The sequence below is a fragment of the Podarcis raffonei genome, chromosome 8 (assembly GCF_027172205.1).
Source record: "Podarcis raffonei isolate rPodRaf1 chromosome 8, rPodRaf1.pri, whole genome shotgun sequence".
Taxonomy (NCBI): domain Eukaryota; kingdom Metazoa; phylum Chordata; class Lepidosauria; order Squamata; family Lacertidae; genus Podarcis; species Podarcis raffonei.
In genome coordinates this window covers 30,040,677-30,062,562 of record NC_070609.1, presented here as the reverse complement: position 1 = coordinate 30,062,562, position 21,886 = coordinate 30,040,677, and the positions used below count along the sequence as shown (strand labels likewise).

The 21,886-nt window shown below is 41.1% G+C and overlaps 1 protein-coding gene across 3 annotated transcripts; it reads right to left on the bottom strand.

Annotated features, from left to right (window-relative positions):
- Window positions 1-322: 322 nt before the first annotated feature.
- SFPQ (splicing factor proline and glutamine rich) lies at window positions 323-17,765 on the bottom strand. 3 transcript variants are annotated; one of them, XM_053398897.1, is made up of 12 exons: window positions 16,931-17,765; window positions 14,663-14,851; window positions 14,236-14,537; window positions 14,025-14,120; window positions 12,258-12,454; window positions 11,263-11,347; window positions 10,944-11,061; window positions 10,648-10,696; window positions 10,444-10,565; window positions 2,270-7,747; window positions 871-940; window positions 323-770 (listed from the first exon to the last, which is right to left on the bottom strand). In XM_053398897.1, exons 1-10 carry the CDS (start codon window positions 17,642-17,644, stop codon window positions 7,610-7,612), a joined length of 2,010 nt encoding a protein of 669 aa, XP_053254872.1. In that variant the 5' UTR covers window positions 17,645-17,765; the 3' UTR covers window positions 323-770; window positions 871-940; window positions 2,270-7,609. The 3 variants fall into 3 exon arrangements, with proteins under 3 accessions (XP_053254872.1, XP_053254871.1, XP_053254874.1); XM_053398896.1 differs by having other exon boundaries at window positions 323-412; XM_053398899.1 differs by having other exon boundaries at window positions 323-412; window positions 2,270-2,317.
- Window positions 17,766-21,886: the final 4,121 nt, after the last annotated feature.

Sequence of the window (21,886 nt, the reverse complement as noted above, 5' to 3'; positions counted from 1 at the left end):
GTAAAACTTTGAACCTGGCCTAGTAACAAATAGGCATCCAGTTGTAGTATGTTGATGGGGTATCACACTCTTGTTGGTAACCATGCTGTAGCATTCTGAAAATCAATTCAGTGGGACTTCCTCTACTATTACAATCCTAAGCATGTCCTACTCAGCCTTCTAGAAGCAGATTTTCACTTAAAGTACATAACTCAAGTTTAGCACTTCTAAACCTTGATAAACAAGAGTAAGAATCAATTTTTTTCCTGATCTGTTATTTTCAAGGAGTTCAAATTATATTAGAGCACTGCATGAACTTTTTATAAAGGAGAGTAATCACACGTCAAAGTTTGAATAATTTATTGAAAATTTAAGAGACTGCAACTGAAGCCCTGTAAACTTTCCTTCGAAATGCAGGAACAGCTTCTTTCTCCTGCGGAATAAAAGTTAGAAGCTTAGCACTAGGAAACAGTATGCGTTCAACAGCTAAAACAAGAGCAAAGTTTTAACAGCTAAACATCAGTGATGCTATTATTAATATTAAATCAGAACCTGGCATATCAGATACAAATTAACACAGCAAGTATATTAAGAGAAACATACATTTTAGCTACATTACCAGATTCTGAACCTCTCTATTTCCCCCTCCAGAGTAACAGGACTGCAGCACTGTTCAGAAGGATGTTTCTACTTGAGTGGCATCATTTGTATGCTTATCATTTTCACATGCATAGTTTTGAATTAGTATTAACTTACACATAAGCAATTTTCTTCCTTCTAACACATTTGTCCTGTAATGCCAAGTATGCATTTAGAAAATGGCTGCTTACAAAAACAAATTATTACGGTAAAAATGTCCTAAAGTTTAGCTGCAGCTATTCTACTACATACCTCTATAGCATAGTTATGGTTTTCCATTCTCCTTCATTCAATCGTGCTGGGACCTACTGGCTAATGCTTACTGTAAAAAAGTAAAGTTTGAATTACTACATGACTAAGAAAAAATCCAAATAGGCATTATTTCAAAGCTTTTCACTGATGGTTCGTTAAGGGTAATTTGGTACTGGCTAACGGTAGGATAAACTTCACTTCCTTAGGAAAGGGACTCTCTGCTCTTTTCACTTCTAACTCAAAATAAAATGCTTCCAATACAATGAATTTTAGTTATCAATTCATTGTAGTATTAACATTCAATATGGGACAATTAATGTAATCAAAGGAAGTCACAGAATAAAGATCTACCACTTATACAAATATACCATTAAAGAATGGCCAAACCTTAGGTAACTTTATTAGCATCAAGCGAGAATTTCCTGATCTTTGCTAGTATATAGTTTAGGGGTTTTTTTGCCACAGCTAACAATTAGAATTTCTTGCTTACCTCCCTGAACCAATATAACAAAGGAGACTCAAGTGATACATGATAATAATTCTAAAATCATGGTCAACCTGTGTCTTGATTTGGGGACTTACAAACATAAAATGCCAACTAAGTAGCCATTTCCAAATGCAAGGGTAAAAGCCACTTTTCCACTCCGTATTTAATGCTACAAATTTTCTGATAGCAAATCATTCATTTAAGTTTGAAAGTCTCACTTAGCACAATAAGGCTTACTTCTGAATAAACACCACAGACATCACTGTACATTTGTTAATTTGAAACCATAGTTGATCAGTTTAAGAAAATAGGCTTGCCCTTATCAAGTGAAGAAAAAAACCCAGAGCTAGTATTCCCTACCATACACCACCAAGTACATAGTACATAAATTGCACCAATCAATAGACAGAAACTTGCTACCTCTTCGGCTGCTACCTCTAGTCTTGCTAACCAATGACAAAGTCAGAGGGAAGAAACAAGATAGCGCAACAGGAAGGATAAAGATTACATAAGGTATATTGGGTAGACACCCTTCAAATAAAGGGCTGCATTTTTCCTCAGAGGAAATGGTTGGGGGCTACATACCAGCAGTGGGCAGACAAAGCAAAAGCAGGCAGAAACACCTTTTCTTTCTGTGACCCCATCCATTTGCTTATACCAGAAGGAAAGGTCAAATCTCCACAATGCACAGTGGAAATCAGCTAAGTGGCAGGATCCTGCAGCCCATGGCTCAGGTGAAAGGTGCAGGACTGCATAGGTGGATTCCTCCATCTTAAGGGTAGACGGGTGATGGAGATAATCTCAACCTTTAATCACTGTTAACATTCAAGTCTGATCTCAGCAATCAACAGCCCCTATCCCTAAGTGTTTAGCACCTGGTCACAGGAAAATGCATTCATTTGAGAGTCTTACCTCATACACAGAAGCACTCTGGTTTCACCCAGCTGGTATTGCCTTCACCTATAAGGATAAGAACGGAAGTTACTAAGGGAATACAGACTGCAGAGTTTCTGAAAATAAAGTTTTAAGTTTAAACGTAAGAGTAATGTATGGAATAGTAAATTGAGGGGAAATTACAAATTCTATCAATATTCAGTTGTTGGGAAGTAGCATGGGGCACAAGTAGAAGCTGAATGCTTTATTTCAAATATTGAAACACATTGTAGTGAACAAACACAACTAGTCTGAATAAATTAAATCCCAACTGCCAACCTAAGCATAAGGATATGCAGCCAGAGGTATGTTACCCCTTTCGTGCAGATGCAAAGCCATTGCATTCAACTATGTGGTTGCTTTTCTGAATTGTTGCCATACACCCCCAACCCCGAAGCAAATAGTCCTTTGAACTAAAGGAAGGCCAGTCTAAATGTCTCCTGAAATCTTCACAACAGAAATTGGAATTTGTTTATCAATCTTTCTAGCTTTTTTTCTGCAACTGTCCCTCTATTCCCCCCAAGTCCCTTTTCAGTCTCATTAAGGGCATATAGAGAGTGAAAAGACAACCTTTCCACCTGTAACTAACTCTTAAAAGAGCCCTTTAAGAGGTAAGAGACACTGCCAACCAGCCAATGTGCCAGTTTCCTCAAGTCCACATCTTAGCTTAGTACTTTTGCAAAATGGAAGGAACACACATTTTAGGATAGAGCAACACAAATTTATGTTCTTTTCAATCACTAGCTATTTCCGTCATCCATTCCCACATCTCACATTGTACAGGGATTAAATGCAAGTTTTGTCTGAGGGGAATTTATATACACCACCATGGGTTTTCATGGGCACATGCTAATGCAACAATCCAGAGTGGGAAAGGTCTCCCTTTTCTCCTCCCCCTCCCAATCCCACCACCCTCACAGCATTTGCTTAACCCCAGTGAGTGGCATAAAGGCAGATCTGCAACTGACCTGTTGATTCCAACCTTGCTAGCTGTGATGGTGGAAAACAACCAATGGTCCAAACAAACCTTAAAAAGCACAATCTCTTCATATTGGGCTCCATTTAGAATGAGTGACTATAGGCCTTCCTGATTAGTTGGAGATCATTAGCAGATATTGTTTGAATGCCGATCTATCCTCAAACATCTGTTGAGCTATCAGGGAGGGACTGCAGCCAATAAAAGCTTTGCACACTCAGTATAGTAAAGCCTCCCTCCCCCACAAGGTTATGAAGTGCTTCTCTCCTGACAGCACCAGTAATCGGAACCGCCTAGCAGATTACGCATAATGTATTCTGGCACCACACTTCTGAGCTCTTAAGTCAGTTTTTGTAAGAAATCAAAAGTATTCAAAGACCAGAATGAAGAGTTTAAAAATGGAATACAATGCAAGCACTTTGTTATTTATCATGCCACTCTGACAAAGTGGTATTTTCAGCAGACGAGTTACTGCCTAGGATATGTACTGTATTTCTGTTTGTCACTGCATTTAAGTATGTACCCCACAGCCTTATTCCAATTCAACTGATCTAAGTGAGAAATATCTATTAAACCCAATTATGCAGAGATCCACACTTACTGGTTATCATCCCACACCAAGTAAACCCTGGGCATACTGGTCAAAACAGAGTACTGTGGCTGGTACATATTTGCAATCCAACTATTCAGTTGTTTTATTGCATTCCTAGTGGAACTATTATCACTAGATTTTGGAGATCTAGCTTAAGCTTGGGCAGAATTAGTTGCACAATGCATATGCTGCTCATACCAGTATTTCACACACACTTTTCGGTGGCAAACTGTTAAAAGTACAGAAGACATGTTTATCCAGTCTGAGACTGCTGCTGCTATACGCAAGATTCATTAATGAATCCTGCTCAATTATTTAAGTCCTTGAAATACAGTACCTACGTTTGACAGAAGCACAGTTCAGCCCAAAGTAAAATATTTCTAATTCTTGTGCCAGATCAGATGGAAAACACTTTTTTTAAGACACAGAATATTGAACTACCTAGCAAACAAAGCCAACAGACCTGGAGGGTAATACATGTTAGGTATGTAACCCCATTATGTATTTTCATCATCAATGAAACAGAAGAAGCTACACCTTTTTGGTAAGATGTATATGGAACATGAGAAGTGGGAGTTCTCGATTTTTCAGTGTATCATTTGAACAAATTCCACAGCCATTATTCCACAGCCACCCAAACACATTACATAACTAACCACTAAAGTTACAAAACACCACTCCCCAACCAGCAACCAGGGCAAGTTACATATGAATATATAGCTTTCTAGCCAATAAAGGGCTGAAATGTGGATTTTGCCATGAAAGTGTAAAATGTATTAAGAGTACTTATTCCTATGAGCAACAAACAGGACCTTGAGTAGATATTTACAAGTTGTACTCCCTTTCCCATCCCCATTGATCTCTAAGAATCTTTTTGGTACACAGTAAAGATGGAAAAAAGTCATATGCACGAAGGAATCACGGGTCTGAGGCACACATCTCAGCATCACGGTTAGCTTGCCTAATGCTGATTGCAGGTTAGGCCTCAAATCTAAGCATCATACAGTATGAGTAGTGCTGCACTGAAATCCCATGGTCAGAAGTGTGATGCCAGAGTACCCCCACAGCAAGATTACACAGAAAGTCACCAAGTTAGATTATAGTGCTTTTTACCTACCTGTATGCAGGCGACAAAGAGAATCTCGGAGCAAGCAGGAATACTACTTCCAGGTCCTAATGTCCACTTGTGGTACTACGTTCCTCACAGTTATGCACTGCGAAAATGCTGACTAAGTGCTGTTATGTAGCAGGCCACTACTTTTTAAACAGTGTCATATTGCAGTCTCAAACTCCAGAAAAAAGCATGCTGCCACAAGTGGTTGCCCAGGAGATGCCAAGAAGTTGTTTTAAAAAAAGCAGATACCACAAAATACGCACAGAAACATAAATTCAGTTTTTCATTATAACTGGCAAGGATGTGGTTATAGCATGCTAGGGGTATAAGAACATGGGAAGATAGAGGAATTTGTACGGAGGCCCTTTTGTTGACTGAAAGCATAGTGGGCATGCAGAAGTGTAATAGTCACTCTTCTGCTCAAAAAGGACCTGCATATAAGCCCAAAGAAGTGTTTAAAACACATTTTTAAAAAGATAAAAACTAAATAGAACACCCAATTCAATGAGAACTCTGAATCAATTAATTTGCTGGTACCTGGGGTCCTGCTTATTATGCTTTGAAGTCAAACTACTATACAGGTATTTAAATGTGCAGTTGTCAAGACTTGCCAGGTAAGGTAAAAGAATAAACTGCAGCTCACTATATCTGTCCAGATTTAACATCAGCCTAGATTTAGACAGAATGAAACAAGAAATGAACCTTAGGAAGGTAATGGGACCATCAGCCTCCTTCACTCTTCAAGATTACAGTACTAGAAAAGAGCATGGTTTAGGGTATGTGCCAGCATCCTAAGGAAAAATGGCATGTAATCTGAAAAATAAACTGAAAATTAGTGTCCACGTCCAGAGACCCCACCACTGTCAATCTGAGTTTCTTCCAGTGGGTGTCACATGAACACCCTTTCAGAAAATGACCTGCAGGTGACTGAGCCCCTAATATCAAATGACAATGAAGCTGAACTTTTACGTTTCACTGACCTGTATACAAGGGTTTCTCTACACAGGTATCCAGCTCAAGAACTGCAAGTTAAACATTTCCCTACTGTTCCTATAGCAGCTGGTTTGGGATCTAACTTCCTGAAAGGTTGTGGAAATGTAGCTCAATCCAACTGAAACACTAAACAATCATCCAGCAGCCTTAACCACCATTTCCCAGCATTCTTGCATTTAAAATGTTGCACAGCACAGAGCTTTGTGCTAATAGTTTGTATGATCAAGATGTAATAATTGATGGCACCAAGGTTTATCTGCTCCTGTTGCAAACACATTACAGATAGCCTGTTATTGCCAAAACAGAGTAACACATTTGAAGGATTAAAAGCTGTAATAGTCAATTGTTGAATAGACATCCAGAATAAAATGTAGAGAATGGTCCAACCAAGCAGGTTGATCTTCATTTCATCAACCACAGTATTTTTTGAACTGGGAAACACTGCTCCCAGCATTTTAGGTGCCATCAGGGTATGGAGTCCAGGACACCTTGAATTCATACATGTCTTTTAATAAGGATGAAAGATTCAACCACCCTACTAGATTTAACACCAAATGTATAGTGTGGCCTGAGGTTCAAAACTTCCAAATTTTAATATTTAGAACCTCAAGCATCAGGTTTGTCTGGCAATTTACTACAGTGCAGGATGCTATGCATTATTAACCCCAAAGTGACAAAGGATACTTTCATTTCTGTACTCCAGTTCACAAACGAGAAGAGTTATAAAATACAAGTACCCCCCCATCCTGAGTGTTTTCTAAGCATTCCGATTAAACATTAAACAGTAAAATAGGGCAGCCAGGTCATATAACACTGAACATGTTGGGGGCATGTCTCACTGAACAATCCTTTAAAAGAAGTTCAGATAGAAGTTCAATACAAGCCATGTTATGAAACCTGAAATGGGAGATGCTTTTAAGATACTCAGCAGCAAATACTACCAAATGTCTGCCAACACATTTCCCTTCTCCGACCATCTTACTCAAGACTAAAGTCCAAGTTTTGTGTATCTGCATCAGATTGCCTGTGCTTCCTTAACTGCAGGGCAATTAAACCCTTTTAAGCCCCTTAACACTAACTGCATTGCAACTTTGGTAGAACGAGCGTAGAGGTGTATTTTCAAGGTGAGTCCACCGCTTAAGTTATTTCATACTCATCTAATTAGGTCTCATTGCATATTGATAGGTCAGTAGCTCAATTAAGACATTTTACGGCAAAGCAGCACCCAGGTCATGTTGTGCCAGACACCAAATTAGATTTCAAACAATGTATGCACAATGGAAGGTGCAGCGTCTTTGCTCTGTATACTTGGATCCAAGAAGGATAACGTTTACGATATAAAAACCATTGCTACATTTAATCTATTTATTTTAGCACAGTAAAAAAAGTTTACACTTGGGAATTCAAATGGCACACCGTACACTGCCATCAAGGTAGGGACGTTATACATCAAAAAAGCTAGGTTTTGAACACTGCATTACATAATTATATTTTTCTTGCCCAGACCACTTACAAATTCTAGGTCATTAAGTTTCTAACATCCATAAAAACATAGCTTTCTTACTAAAATGCAAGAATTAAAAAAAAAGTAGTGTCTAAACAAGACAAACGAAACAAACTGGAATGAAAATCTACAAGTCACATCTAAAATCGGGGTTTTTTGTTTGGGCCTTCATATTCTTCTCTCCCTCTCCCATAAGCTGCTGGAGTTCCAGGCCCCATTCCTCTAGGGCCCTGGCCACCTACAGGCCCCGCACCTCCCTGCCCAAATCGCTCTGGGCGCTATTAGAACATATTAAAGAGTTCATTATATGTAGTTGATGTCCATGTGTTTTAAGTATATATTTTAGAAGGTTCCGTAGTCAACGTTCGTCGATACAATCACCATTGAGCCGATCCACAGGGTACCGGGAACATAGAAAGGAAAAAAGGGTAATTTAATAATTAGTTTAATTTAATACATGCCTTGAGGTATGTTCCCAACTTGATCCATTCTCAAATGCCTGCTTCAGCAAAAAGATCTCCCTGAAGTGCTAAAAATGTAATCATTAGTATAGGCTTGATCTAAGAATTGTCTCAAAAAGAGCGTTCTGGGAGTCTGCCACAATTACTTTGCTCATCTGTACTGCAGCACAAAGTTGTCAGTCAACAAGGCCCAAGTAAGCCTAGCCATAGGCCAGGTTCAGCTCCCAAAAGGAGTCATCTTATGTAAAGCAGATGACTACTCACCAGTTTAAGAGTATGAGACCATTCTTTTTGTCATGACTCAAGACTACAGTCTGCTTACTGAAAATGCAGAAATCTGAGAGCAAAAGTTGTTAAGACACCAATGAAGAACAAGGAATAACATGAGCCTAATGATAGATTTACCTAACCAAGACAAAGTAATATGAACTGTTTGCACAGCCTTTTGCTTTTTAAGTAGTTTGACTGCTCTAAACAGCCCCATGGAGGTCCCTAACCTCATGAGGTTTAGCAAGAAGTCCACTATGACTCTGCAGTTACTGAACGCTTTCAATTGGTTTCCCATGGATTCACAAAAGTTCAGACAATGATAAAGCAGAGCAGTTAACTTTCCAATTATCTGCTGTATTTTCTTTTATTGAGCTATTAGGCACCAAGTAGAGTGAAATGGATCAAATATTTCATGTTTAGTCCTGTGACGTTAAACCTAGAACTACTTTCATACAAAAAAGGCTTTCTAGAAGCCAATTCATTCAGCATGGCTCCTTTGAAAACTAACTGTATGAATCCCTTTAACAAGATACACATGCAGATTTATTTTGTGAAAGGCTCATATACACACCCAGTTTTCTCCCCAGTAATCCCACAAACCAAAAACCTAGAACGCTCCAACCACAAAAATCACTAATGACAAATCACATGCATGAGCCCTTCACTGATTTGCATAGGTATCCAATCTTGGAATCACCAAGAGTCTGGAATTCCTAGTGTGCAAACAAGCAACCTTAGTAAAATTTCCTCCTGGTTATTTTAAAATACCCGAAGGCCAAGAATGAGCGTATCCTGTGAGGAAAGTCTACTTTTAAAGGTTATTAGCAGGTAAGGCAGCACATTGCTACATGCAAAGCACTGCCCACTGGAACTTCAAGCATTCTTCCAATACCACCAGTTCCAAGACTTTTGAGTATTTCATATGCACTGTTTATACGATTTCAATAGAAGCCTAAAACTAATCCTTTAAACTGCAAGGTCACTTAGTTCCTAGGACACCATCTTAAGAACTAGTTTTCCTGGGAGGGGGGGTTGTTTGCACAAAAAAAGTGGCACACAAGGTACTAGTAGTTTATCTTAGTGAGCAAAAAGCTGTAATGCACACATTCATCTTGTCCCCACACTTGGCCATGAATTTTAAATCATGGATTAGAGCATACCCTTAAGGTGTATGTGTACACCACACCAGCACTGACTACACTTGGATTACAGAATATATTTTTTACCAGTTATGAGCACTGCTGCCATGCCATTACGTTATTCAAAGCAGGCCCAGAGACCATACCACACATATAGTGTGACTGCATATTTTTACAAGGCCTACTGTACTAGTATAGGCATAATGCATGGAGGAAAAGTCTATCAATATATCTACTAGTCCACCATGGCTATACAGAGCCTCCAAATTCAGAGGCACTATGCATCTACATGCCAGTTAGCTAGGGAGCAGCAAATTCAAAGAGCTACTGCCTTCATGCCTTCCTTGTGGTCATCCAGATGCATCTGATTGGCCACAAACCTTTGATCTCATCCAACAGGGCTCTTAGGTAATTTAAGCAATATCTAAACATCGTGACCGAATTATATATTGTCCTTTAAGCATCAACAAGCAACTTAATCAAGAAGTACCGTACAATGAGAACCTGCCTACCCCGAGCAATAACTGCTTTGTTCACATGCTATGGCAGAACCCAACAAATACAATACGGTATACTGTTTGTATTTGACTGCTCACTACTATCTACCTGTGACTAATCAGCTGCATTAAGTAGTAAAAAGTATGGGTTTCACAGGGTGCAGTGATTATAATTAGGCTTGGAAGAGTGTGCCTCCATCTATTTTACAAGTATTTCACTATCACTTTTATGTCCCACAGTTAACTCAAGTTCAGAAAGTGACAGACCACTTCTGCTCATTAAGCTAACAACAAGAACTTGTAATTTTTCCAAAGACATGACTTGATGAATTCCTTCCAAGCTTAACCAAAGAACTCCAAACCCAACCAGCTACTGTAAGAGCAATACCCGAAGCAGGAGTGTCCAAGTAGACCTCCCACCATACCAAGCAAAGACATGGCTCAGTTTTCATTGCCCAACAAGCCCCTTGCTTTGCGCTATTCACACTTCTGGAAAAAGGAAGCCTAACTCAAAATGCAGATCACCTAGAATCAAAACAGGTAAGAGGTGCTTCACATCTACGGAATTTGTTTGGAATTGAAGTCAAGCTGCCACAGGATACATTACCATATCACTTCCCATCATGGAGCCACTCATAGATGCTTGTCCAACTCCAGGACTGGTTTCATAGCCAAGGCCAGTACCACCTCCTAAAGGTGGGAATTTCTGAGCAGCTGTACCATAAGGATCTATAAAAGAAATCCAGGTGGTTATATGCAGGATAGATTACAATCATTCTTGTGTGAAAGGTTTAACTGGAAAATTATTTACCTCCCATGTTCATTGTGCTGGTACCTCCCATTCTCATGTCCCTCTCCCTCTACAAAAAGCAAAATACAGAGTTTTAGCAAAGAGTAAAACACTTCATGCTTTGCATTCTTGGTACACAAATCAGAGTAAGATAGCACTATGTCTCATGAGATTGCTGAAATAGACAGCAAAACTGGAGGAATAATTTAGAATTCCAAGTACAGAATCAAGAATGTATTTTGAACTCCTAGGGATCAAAACATGAGGTGCAAGCACCTGGGCAACCAATTAATGGGATTCTCATAGCCCTAACTTACAGGGTCCATGTAACCCATTCTACTATAACTTTCTTCTCTCTGTCTTCTCATTTGTTCTTCCATCTCACGTTGGCGGATCATCATCTCTTCCTCCCGCCTACGGCGCTCTTCTTCCTGTCTGAAAATTCAGATTATCCATTAGATTCCAGAATATCACTAAATTCTGCATCTCTGTAAACTTAAAACTCTGTACTTATTAAGTATCATGAAACTGTCAAACTTTGTTGAAAGAGCCAACGTCAATGATAATCTCAACACAATTAAAGAAACAAACATGATAAACAGCACTCCAAGACATGAAACAAAAAAGTAGTTTTACCTCAGCTGGATTTCTTTGCGTTTTTGCATCTCTTGATTGTGAAGTTCTTCCATACGCCTCAGTTCTTCTTGTCGCCTCATGAGATCTGAAAATTTGATTTAACATTATCACCAATTCACAATCTTGCTCATTCCAAGACAGAATCAGAATTTTTTAAAAAGCAGTGATGTATGAAGTTAAGCTAAAGTAAGTTTTAGCAGTGAAATTCTTATCCCCTACATAATACAACCAGCTGTCTAGTTCCCCTGCTTAAACTCACATTGTTCTTATCAAATTTATAATGGCATATACCGTATTTTTCGCCCTATAGGACGCACTTTTCCCCCTCCAAAAATGTGTGCGTCCTATGGGGCGAATTCAGGCTTTCGCCGAAGCTTGGAGCGCTCTCTAGGCTTCAGGAAGCTATCAGCAAGCCCAGGGAGCCCACAGGAGTTCCCGCAGGGCTCCCTAGGCTGTGGATAGCAGCCTGCTGCACGGAGCGCGGGGCGCGCTGAAGCAGAGCGCCCCGCGCTTCGGGCAGACATCGGCCAGCCCCACAAGCTCGGGGGACAGCAGTGAGGCGCAGCACCGCCATCCCGCTGTTCCTCGACCTGGTTTGGAGGCTGGCGCTGGGGAGAAGGGATTTAGGTACTTTAAAGATTTCTACAGTTAGCTCTCGCAGCAAGATATCATGTACTTTGCACTGCATAAGATATTTGAATACAATAGTAGGTCACAGAATCCTAGCACTATAGAGTTGGAAGGTACCCCCCAATAGTAGTCTAGCACTACCCCGGCAATGCAGGAACCAGAGCTTATTTAGCCTCTGTAGGAATAGTGGACCCAGAAGGTTCAGCAGAACCCTTTTACCAATGGGTGAAGATGCTTCTTCCCAGAAAAGCTCACATAGCTTCAGAAGGCCTCAGTTCCGCTGATAATGCTCTTCAGGCAAGTTTTGCAAGCACTCTGAGTCTAGAGAGGAGATGTGGAAAATCAATAAATGACTGGCACAATACCTTGGCGCAAAAGATTTGCCTGATGCTCATGGTATGCATCTTCCATTTCACTTTCCAGTTTGTCCTTGGCATCTTTCATGTTTTTCTCCACCTGATCTCTCTGTTGTTTCTCCATTTCATCCAAAGACTTCCATCGCTGAGAGTATTCATATTCGAAACTTCCAGGCTGTGCAAACCGTGGAGGAGTCTCTCTCTCCCTAGATACCAATTGAAAATCCAGTTAATAATGACAGTAGAGCTAATTTGCCAAAATGGTCAGCAGCATGAAGAAATGAGAAATTCAGGACTAGTGAAAATCCATATGGAAAATTCAGAATTAGGACACAAAGGAATTTTTAGATTGGTATCACTAGTTACTGAGAACCATTAATATATGATAGGAAAAAGGACCAGCTAATAAAACTGCACTGAGAGTTACTCTTCTGATTAAGACAAATAAACAGAAATATTGGATGGGAAAAGTACTGCAGAGAATTATCCACTTTTATAAATGTAGTGTTTCATAAAATAAAATTAAAGACAAAAACATGTCCTTAAATAAGCCACTGAAATAGATAAGTGGAATCTAAAGTAACACATTGGATGTTTTCCTTGTCTCCGAACAAGGCCACACAAATTTCTGTTTTCTTTTCTAATAAATCCAATATCCTGTAGTTACGGAGTTCTGTTCTCATTAGGATGCAGGGGCATACAATTGATTTTTTAAACTTCTGCAAACCTTGGGGTGCCCTTAAGCATACTGATTGATACCTCTCTCATTTTTCAGTGGTTCTGATTTGGGTTCTAATCCTGTCAGCATTAAATCACGTATTTAAAATTCAAGGTATACGCAATACTAGCCAAATGTAAAATGTGTCAAATTGCTATCCCAAAGCAGCAGAATTTATGTTGTGCTAGCAGGTTTATTGCCCTTTCCCTCTTAACCTTAATGGAAGGCAGGGGTGGGAAACCCATGTCCCATGGACAAACACTGCTGACTTCAGCCGATGTATGGCAAGACAGGGTAAAATTCTGAATTGCACTGCTTAAGTATTTCGCCAGCCAGGGCTCCTGCTCATCAGCTAACCAGCATGGGCTATATATCTGCACAGACAACCAAAGCAAGTATATAAACTGCAGGCTTCTTTCTTGTGCTTCCCACAGGAGGGAATTGCAGAAACAAAAAAACCCCAAACTTTTTATTGTCTTCATTCCCCCTTCAGCTGCTGCTGCTCGCTCCTCCTGCAGCACTGGCCAGGTGGTAAGAAAGAGGCTTTGACGGGTGGCTAAGACAACCCGCCTATCAATCATGTTGTGTGACATCATGTGATTGACAGGTCTGAAATCCAACAAACCTGTCAAAATTTGGTGTGCAGGATTGATTGTGACAAGGACTTAGCCCACGGAGCCTCAGAATTTCCCAATTCTGGAGTAAAGTATGCTATTGAATTCCCATGTCTTGGAGTAATCCCACATAAAGTTTTAATTTCAGCATCACACTAATTGCATTTTACTGAATTTCGGACAAGATATGTCACTTCAACTACTTTTAGCTATTAACAAAACTTTTCAGATACATCATGTAATATGATGTGCATTTAGTAAGCAAAATTAACAATCAAATGAATATGTCAAATCAGATCTCTATCCATTTAGCTTAATGGGAAATTTCTCAAGGCTTTTTAGGTTCAGAAAACACACATCACTGAGAAGGCGTGACTGACAGACCCCCAAATAAGCAGAGTTTTTAAAAAAATCTATGGTAAAATCAAGGGTAAATGTGCTTACTTTTGATACATTGGATTTTTCTGAGCCAGCTTTTCTGGAAGACCATCTTCATCATCCAACTGTTCAAGGGGCTCCACAATAACAGGTCTTGGAGTACTAAAAGTAAGAGCAAAAGACACTTTAAATAGTTGCTGGAAATTTCAAGTTGCATGTAATGGATTAAAAACTACCATAACCACACAAATTCCAATCAATTATTACATTTACTCACGTTGTCAAAAGAAAGACACCTTCAGAGCAACGTTCAAATGCTTTCCGAGCTGCTGGCTTAGATGCAAATTCAACAATGCCCTTTCCTGTTGATCTGCCACGATCATCTACAATCACAATAGCTCTTTCGATTGGGCCAAACTGAGAAAATGCTTCCTCCAGCAACTCATTGGATACATATGGGGAGAGATTACGCACAGAAAGAGCAGCAGCATGGGTGGCAAAACGCACACGAAGCTGCCGTCCTCTCATGGGAGTATCATCAAGTTCAGCCTTTGCAATTTCAGCCAGAGCTCGGGATTCCTGTGAATAGATTAACAACAAAAATGTTACGTCTTTTAAATTATTAACCTTCAAACTATGCAGAACGTTAAGCAATAATATATTATGTATAACACATATGAAAAATTTATAGAAATGACACTCACCAGTTTAATAAAGCCAAAGCCTTTTCCTTTATTGATAAAGACTTCACCAGGTTCACCATATTTAGAAAATAACCTCTTAAATTCCTCCTCCGTTATATCAGCAGGCAAGTTCCCAACAAAGAGACGACAGCGCTGTGTGTAGGTCTTCTCTCCAGGCCGTCTCAGAAGCGACAAATTGGCTTTAAAGCCCTAAAAATACAATTAATGACACACTTTATTTACTAAGCTTACAGGAACTGCTAACTATGCAGAATAACGGTAACTCTGCAAATATTAAGCTAAATACGAACCTACTCCCAAGAATAACGGCAGCTAATCTGTATCACCCTCCAGATTTTGCTAAACTATAACCTCCTATTGCTTACATTTAAGGCTTAAGAAACCACTTTTCAACAAATGTTTTAGTTGCGTTGTACATCAAAAAACATACATAGCAAATATCTATAACTACATATAAAAAATCATCCCTGACTATATTGGCCATAGTAGGTGGGGCTGATAGGAAGTGCAGGGTTCAGTAACATCAGGGTATGTGTCTTCCTGATTCCCCATGTCTGCTCTAAAAGACAAGTTACTTTTAACTCCTTCCCTTTCTTATGTACATTTACAGAACTGCACACTTCCAGTGCCTTGCTACATGCATGTCAAAATTCCAGACCAGCACACCGATCTGAAATAATCAGTTCTACTCTTCTGCCCCACCCCAAGCTATCACCTTGCTTACATAACCAATGGTTGCAATTTTTTAATAAACAAGTTTTCCTTAGATGGAAAAAAAACCCCTAGCAAGCAGCTTTATAGCCACTTGGTTAGTCATTTTCCATTCCCATTCTACTAGGCTTCACAATCAGTGTACATGTTACTCAACTCCTATTCCAGTATGTCCGTTTTTTGGAAAGGAAATATATTCTAATTGATGCCTGCCACAATGCTGTCTTTTTATGACAATTGCAATTTCCAAAGTACTTCAAAGTTTTCCACCCGTCATACCAAATTCTTACCAAAATATGCTCCTCTAGACCGAATAACTTTTTCCAAATTAGAATCATGACAAAAAGTATTTGTCAAAAAGAGCATTAATTTCCTTATTGAACACTATCCCTACTAAACATACGATCTGTACACTCACTAGAATTATCACTGAACATAAATTGGAGTTTTATGAGTGGCATAGCGTGCTACAGTCAATGCTTACATTTCACAGTCATACCATGCTGCAATCCTGCTTTGGAAACTAGCTTTATCCCTTTACGGCCACTGTAGCTCATCAAACCCACCCTATCCCCAAGTCTGTGAATACAGCGCCTCCAAAACAGAAACAGGCACTTAAGCTCCAGTCCATTCAAATGTCATTTACTGAAACAATCCTGTTAATACCGTTCTTCAGAGTTCACCAATACATGGCTAGAATAAATACACACAAGTACAGACAGACTTCTATGACAAGCCAAATTCCTGCCTTTTCTACAGCAGCCTCAGTAGAGCCAGCCCCTCATCTGGAGCAAAATTCCTCTCAACAAAAAGCATTCCAGACCACTGTAGGGCTAAAATGCCTACATTTCTCAAGAACTAGTAAGAGCATATCAGCAACCATAATGCAAGCTCTCCTTTGCTCTTTACTCACACCCATCACACTTCTACACAGCCTTTGGGACGTTAATGATTTCCCACTCCACTCAAAAGTGTTTTCACTGTCAAACTGCAATAGGCACAATGGGTATTCGCCTATCTCAGAAAACAAATCATTTCATTTGTTAAGTATATTGTAGCGCTAAATGCCTGTCCTCTCTCACCCCCATCTTAAGATCCGTAAACTACTTCCAGTCACTTTATTTTCATTAACAGCTTTAAAGCGCCACCTTTAAAGAGCAAGATTTCCCATTGCTGTTGCTACGACAGAATGCAAAATCTGGAATAAGAATTTTGGGGCAGAGTAAACTTCGGGACAAGATGTGAATAACGGTGGACATATTTTTTTAAAAAACCAAGATACCACAAGATTTAAGTTGAGGGAGTTTTACCTATTCAATCCCACCACTGACGACTCCACCCCTTTCAGCGACTCATGGCCACGCCCACTCCCCCGAAGCAAACGCGCGGAGCCTCTCCGAACACTACTACCTCTTGCACATGCGCACCTCAAGCAATCAAAATGGCGCCGAGGAACGCCGCACAGGGCGAGGAGAGAATAGCGAGCCGTATGAGCCGCCATCTTGTCCCGAATGCCTGTCATGACAGGGCTTGTTAAGGGCCCACAAATCTACCCACCTCCGCATCGGACATTTTCTCCCCGCCGGCACCCTGCTGTTGCTGCTGCTGCTGCGAGTGCTGGTGCTGCTGCTGCGAAGGGTGCTGGTGCTGGTGTTGATGCTGGCCTTGTCCTCCGCGCCTCTCGCCGCCGCCGCGGTGCTGTCCGGGCCCTCCGCCCTTGGGGCCTCCTCCTTGTTGGGGGCCTCCCGGTCCGCCCTTTAAGCCACTTTGTCCTCCGCCGCCCCCGGAGGACTGACCGGGACCCTTCTTAGGGCCCCCCTGGACCGGACTTTGGCTGGGCGCCGCAGACTGCTGCTGAGACGGCGGCTGATCCCCACCTCGGCCGCCGCTCTGGAGCCCCGCGGAGGCAGCCGGAGCGGAGGTCGAGTTCGGAGTGGGGGCGGAGGAAGAGACCGGAGGCGCTTGGCCGACCTGGTTCTGGGTGGGCCCCACGGAAGGCGACGCGGCTGCTGGGCTGGAGGAAACGGAGACGGAGGCCGCGGAGGAAGGCGGAGTGGAGGCCGAGCTGGGTGGCTTGGCAGGCTCCGGCTTCGGGGGGCCTCCAAGACCACCGCCAATGTGGTGGTGGCCCCCGCGGGACTGGCCCATCCCGCCTGCCATGCCCGGCGGCGGAGAACGGAAGTCGTGGTTCCCCGGGAGGCCGCCTCGGCCTCCGCCGCCTCCGCGCCGATGGAAGCCGCCTCCACGGCTACGGAAACGGTCTCTCGACATGGCAAAAATGGTGGCGGTTGGGGTGGTACCGTACAGCGACACGACTCTTTTCTCCTCCTCGGAGTCCGACCAAGATCAAAATGGCGGCAGGCGCTGAGGTAAAAACGGCCTCGCTGCCGCCTTTGTCCCACCTTTATATAGCCTCGCAGTACAATCGCAAACTCCGCCTCTCTTTCTCCCCTCCACTGCCAATCCAATAAACAATCGCCCTGGTCGGATTGATGGGTACGTTAACCAATCAGTTTGTCAAGTTGTTTCCATTTCAGGAAAAAAGGGCGGAGGGAAAATCCGCTTCTCCCTCTATGCAACTCACTAAACCAATAGTGAGGCGCAATACAAGAAAGATTGACAGGGAAATTATACAATAGGCATTTGAGTTGGTAGATAGAAGGCGGGCAACGTCCGTTAACTTCTCTCTGCTTTGATTGGGTCGTTTGGTCAGCAGAAGGCGTGGCTTACTAATATATGTAACTAATAGAGAGGTTCAGATTGTGCGCATACCAGAGAGCCTTGCTGCAGACTAGCCGGAGGCTATGGGTGCCACGTGGTTCGCTATGGGTTTAACCCAGTTTCATTATTACGTGCATCGTATAATAAATAGCTGTGCAACTGTTACCATTATATTCCCATAAATGCTGTGTTAACGTAGTCATGACAGTAATCTTAAAACTGCTATACAGCTAAAGTGGGTCCAGCACCAAACTGTTACCATGGTCCTTTTTCACTTGCTCTGCTGTTCCCGCTTGCAGTTCCCCACCGCATGCCAATCCATGTGTGCACAATTTAAGGTAATACCTCATGCATGTGATGGAAAGTTTCTGCCATAATCAATTTAGGATGCAACAAGACTCATTTTTGCTTGAAACAAACTTACACAACAACCCTTCTGTATTTGGGTGAAAAAGTACTGTATTTGTATGCTTCAAATTAAGGGAGCTAATAGCAAAAAAGACCAGAACAACCGTAAAAGAGCAAATTTTAGCATTTATCATATTTTCTAAAGTTAACCATTTCATTTGCAGTTGCTTGCCTCTTTCACAAAATCATAATATCCAGAGACCTTTGGGAAGGAAAGAAACTGACAAACCCATGCAAAAGTTTGTATTGTAAGCCTGCTGTGAAATTACCAGGCCCCATTGCTCAAAAGTAAACCCCCGGCATGGTCACTACCAGAGATTTTTTTAAAGGGGGTACTCAATGGTACGCAGTGCCAGCACCTCTTTTTTTTTGTTGTTAAAAATTGTAACAACTTCATGGTGAGTACCAGAACCTATTTTTCTAGAAAAAAACACTGGTCGCTACCAATTCCTAAGCATCCTCAAAACGATTGTGAGTTCTGACCCTGTACTAGTGGGAATTTTGACCTTAAGCCGGAGGCATTTCCCCCTCTTGATTGCCAATTTGACATTATAGTGGTCCTAGCAGTCAGCAGAATGAGTCTGATGGTGATGGCCGCGCTTAAACAAAATGGACGGTCCTTTTCAGAGGTGAGGCTGCATAAGCCAAGGACAGAAAATGTTCCTACCACTAGGTGTCTCAGAGCACAGCCGCAGGAGGCTATGGTCAGCTATTCCCCATTCTGGGGCGGGGAAAGCAGTTTGTAAATGCTCCTTACAACAGTTATTGGTTTCCTTGCAACAGTTATTTATTTCAATATTGACCCATCTGCCCTTCTAATACTTACACGTTAAAGTGGGCAACTTGCAGCAAATTAAAATCAAGGTGTTGCAAAACAACATTGTTACAATACAAAAGGAAGCAGGCCTTACATATTAAAGACAACTCTTCATTATTATTTACCCTGCAATAATTAAACTTTACTAACTGCCAGAAGACAGTAAGAAGGGGGGGGGGACTTTTTAATTATCCTGAGTGGTTCCTATTTGCCAGTGGTTCCTACCTCGTAAATGTAAATGCTGGGCGATTCATCATGGATTATACCACTTTGGAAACCTGGTTTCTTTTTAAAACTATTGATGCAATGTATAATAGTCAGATTAAATGCTGCTGAGAGGGATAAAAGTGGGATTGCTCTCATCCATTAAGTCTACTATTTATTCACTGGCAGACTCAATGACAGAGTCATTCCTGGCTAGCATAGTTCCAGACTTTGTTTTTGTCACTGAACCTTCATTTAAAAAATGAATTATAGTACAGAATTACAAGGCAATTCAGAATGAAACTGTCATACAATGCAGCGCCCCTTCCTTCCCCCCTGCTTTGTTTTCTTTCATCCTATTCTCCTCTCTAACCTAAAGACAATGGCCACAATACCTGAAGTGAGTATCATGAGTGCTGGTGGGGATTTATTTCCACCAGTTATGGAACTGGATTTATGGTAACAAGGAGCCAGACTTTTTCACGTGTTGTGGACTGCTCTCCCTGCTGAACTATGGGACTCCCCATCAGTACAGGCATTCTGCCAGCTCTTGAAGACGTACATGTTTAGACAAGAATTTTCTAGATTCCCTGACTTGAAGCCACTGCTTTGATGGCTGTTTTAACTCACACCGTTTTAATGAGTTTGTTTATTATATATTTTATATATTACCCCTTACATGCCCATTAGTTACTGTGTCTTGTAGGAGAGTATTTCTTTCCTTGAAGTCCCTAAAAATATCAGAAAACCAACACTCCACAGCAGGTCAGAGCAGAGCTTCCAGTGTGGCTGCCCTTGTTTTATGGAACAAATACAACAGGCACCCAACTGTTTGTAGTTTCCAGCCTAAATCAACAACATTTTTGTTTCAACAGTTTTTTAAGGTCTCAGCTTTGGGTGCTTATTTGCATTATTTTAAAAAAGAATCCCTTAGATTTAGCTGCTTTTTGTATTTTCAAAACGTTTAGTTTTTATTAATAGATTGTAAATTGCAGTGATACTTTTGTGAAGAGAGACTCATCAGCTCAGTAACAGTTCAGTTATTGATTTTAATAAACCCAGACAGCACTCAGACATCCAAAGGAGAATGGGGTCCATCACACCTTTCCCCAGTAGGGCTCCATGACCCATTTGCTGCTTCCCAGCCCTGTGTCCTTAGGAGTGTTATAAGAAAAAACTGCTCCCTTTCCCTTATGGGGTATTCCAGAGCCTGTAGAGTCCTTGAGGGTTCCCATGGCTGTAGTGAAATTTGTTTGTGTGTGAGGGGGTGGATTTTTGGATCAAGTTAGCCATATTGATTTGAATGCTGTTGCTGGATTACTGTTGTCTTGTTGGGCTATGTATGTGATAAAGGGAAACCATACCAGAGTGAAGGCATCTTCTTCTATTTGTCCCTGTGTCAGTTTCAGTTTATTGTTTAGCTTTTCTAGTAAGGCTGTTTCCCATACTACTAGATAGCATTGGTCCATGTTTACTTCTGACAGGTCTCTCCAGTGTCTGGCTATGATGCTTCTGGCTGCTGAGAGTAGGTGGGTTATAAGCTCTCTATAATGTGAGTGGGCATTATTATATCAGAAGATGTCCAGTAGGGCCAGTTCTGGGGTGGGTTTTTATATATATATATATATATATATATATATATATATATATATATGATTTCTTAGTTTACAAAAATATGTGCATTGTCTCTTTTTTCAAATTGCGTTTTCTTCTGGGGTGACTTCTAATACCTGCTTAGCTATTTTGCAAAGACATGGGGCTTCTGTAGAAAATGCCCTCCCCCTTGAACCCACCAGTCTGACTGCTCTTGAAAGTGGGAACATCAGGAGGATCTCTGTTGTCAATCCTAAGGTACAGGAAGGTTGATATGGGTGAAAGCGATACTTTTAATAACTTTAAAGCTGAGATCGTGAACCAACGCCCCTTGAGATTATGGGCCCCTCCAGAGTGGTGATGTCTCTCTGCTCTTTTGTTTGCCATGACCTGTTGTTTGTGCTGCAGTTAATAATAATAATAATAATAATAATAATAATAATAATAATAATAATAATACCTTTATTGTCAATATTGTTAATATTTTAAATGTTCTCCAGAAGGCTGTTGCAGTGACATTTCTGAGGTAGTCCCTTGTAAGGCAAAAGAGAATTGGAAGTAATCACCAAACCACTTTGGGAAAAGCAATAATAGAATTGTAGAGTTAAAAGGGACCCAAGGGTCATCTAGTCCAACCCCCTGCAATGCAGAAATCCTGGGTGGCCTCAAACCACCAACCTTCTGGCTATACAGTGGTACCTGTACGCTTCAGTGGTTACATACGCTTCAGGTTATATACGCTTCAGGTTACATACTCCTCTAACCCAGAA

Bases quoted from the DNA above. Each gene is read 5' to 3' on its own strand.
- SFPQ (XM_053398897.1), bottom strand. From the start codon at position 17,644: ATGTCGAGAGACCGTTTCCGTAGCCGTGGAGGCGGCTTCCATCGGCGC. The intron at 14,538-14,662 runs GTGAGTGTCATT...ATCTATTCACAG, and splicing joins GCTTTGGCTTTATTAAACTG to GAATCCCGAGCTCTGGCTGA. The intron at 10,566-10,647 runs GTAAATAATTTT...TTTCTTTTATAG, and splicing joins CAGCACAATGAACATGGGAG to ATCCTTATGGTACAGCTGCT.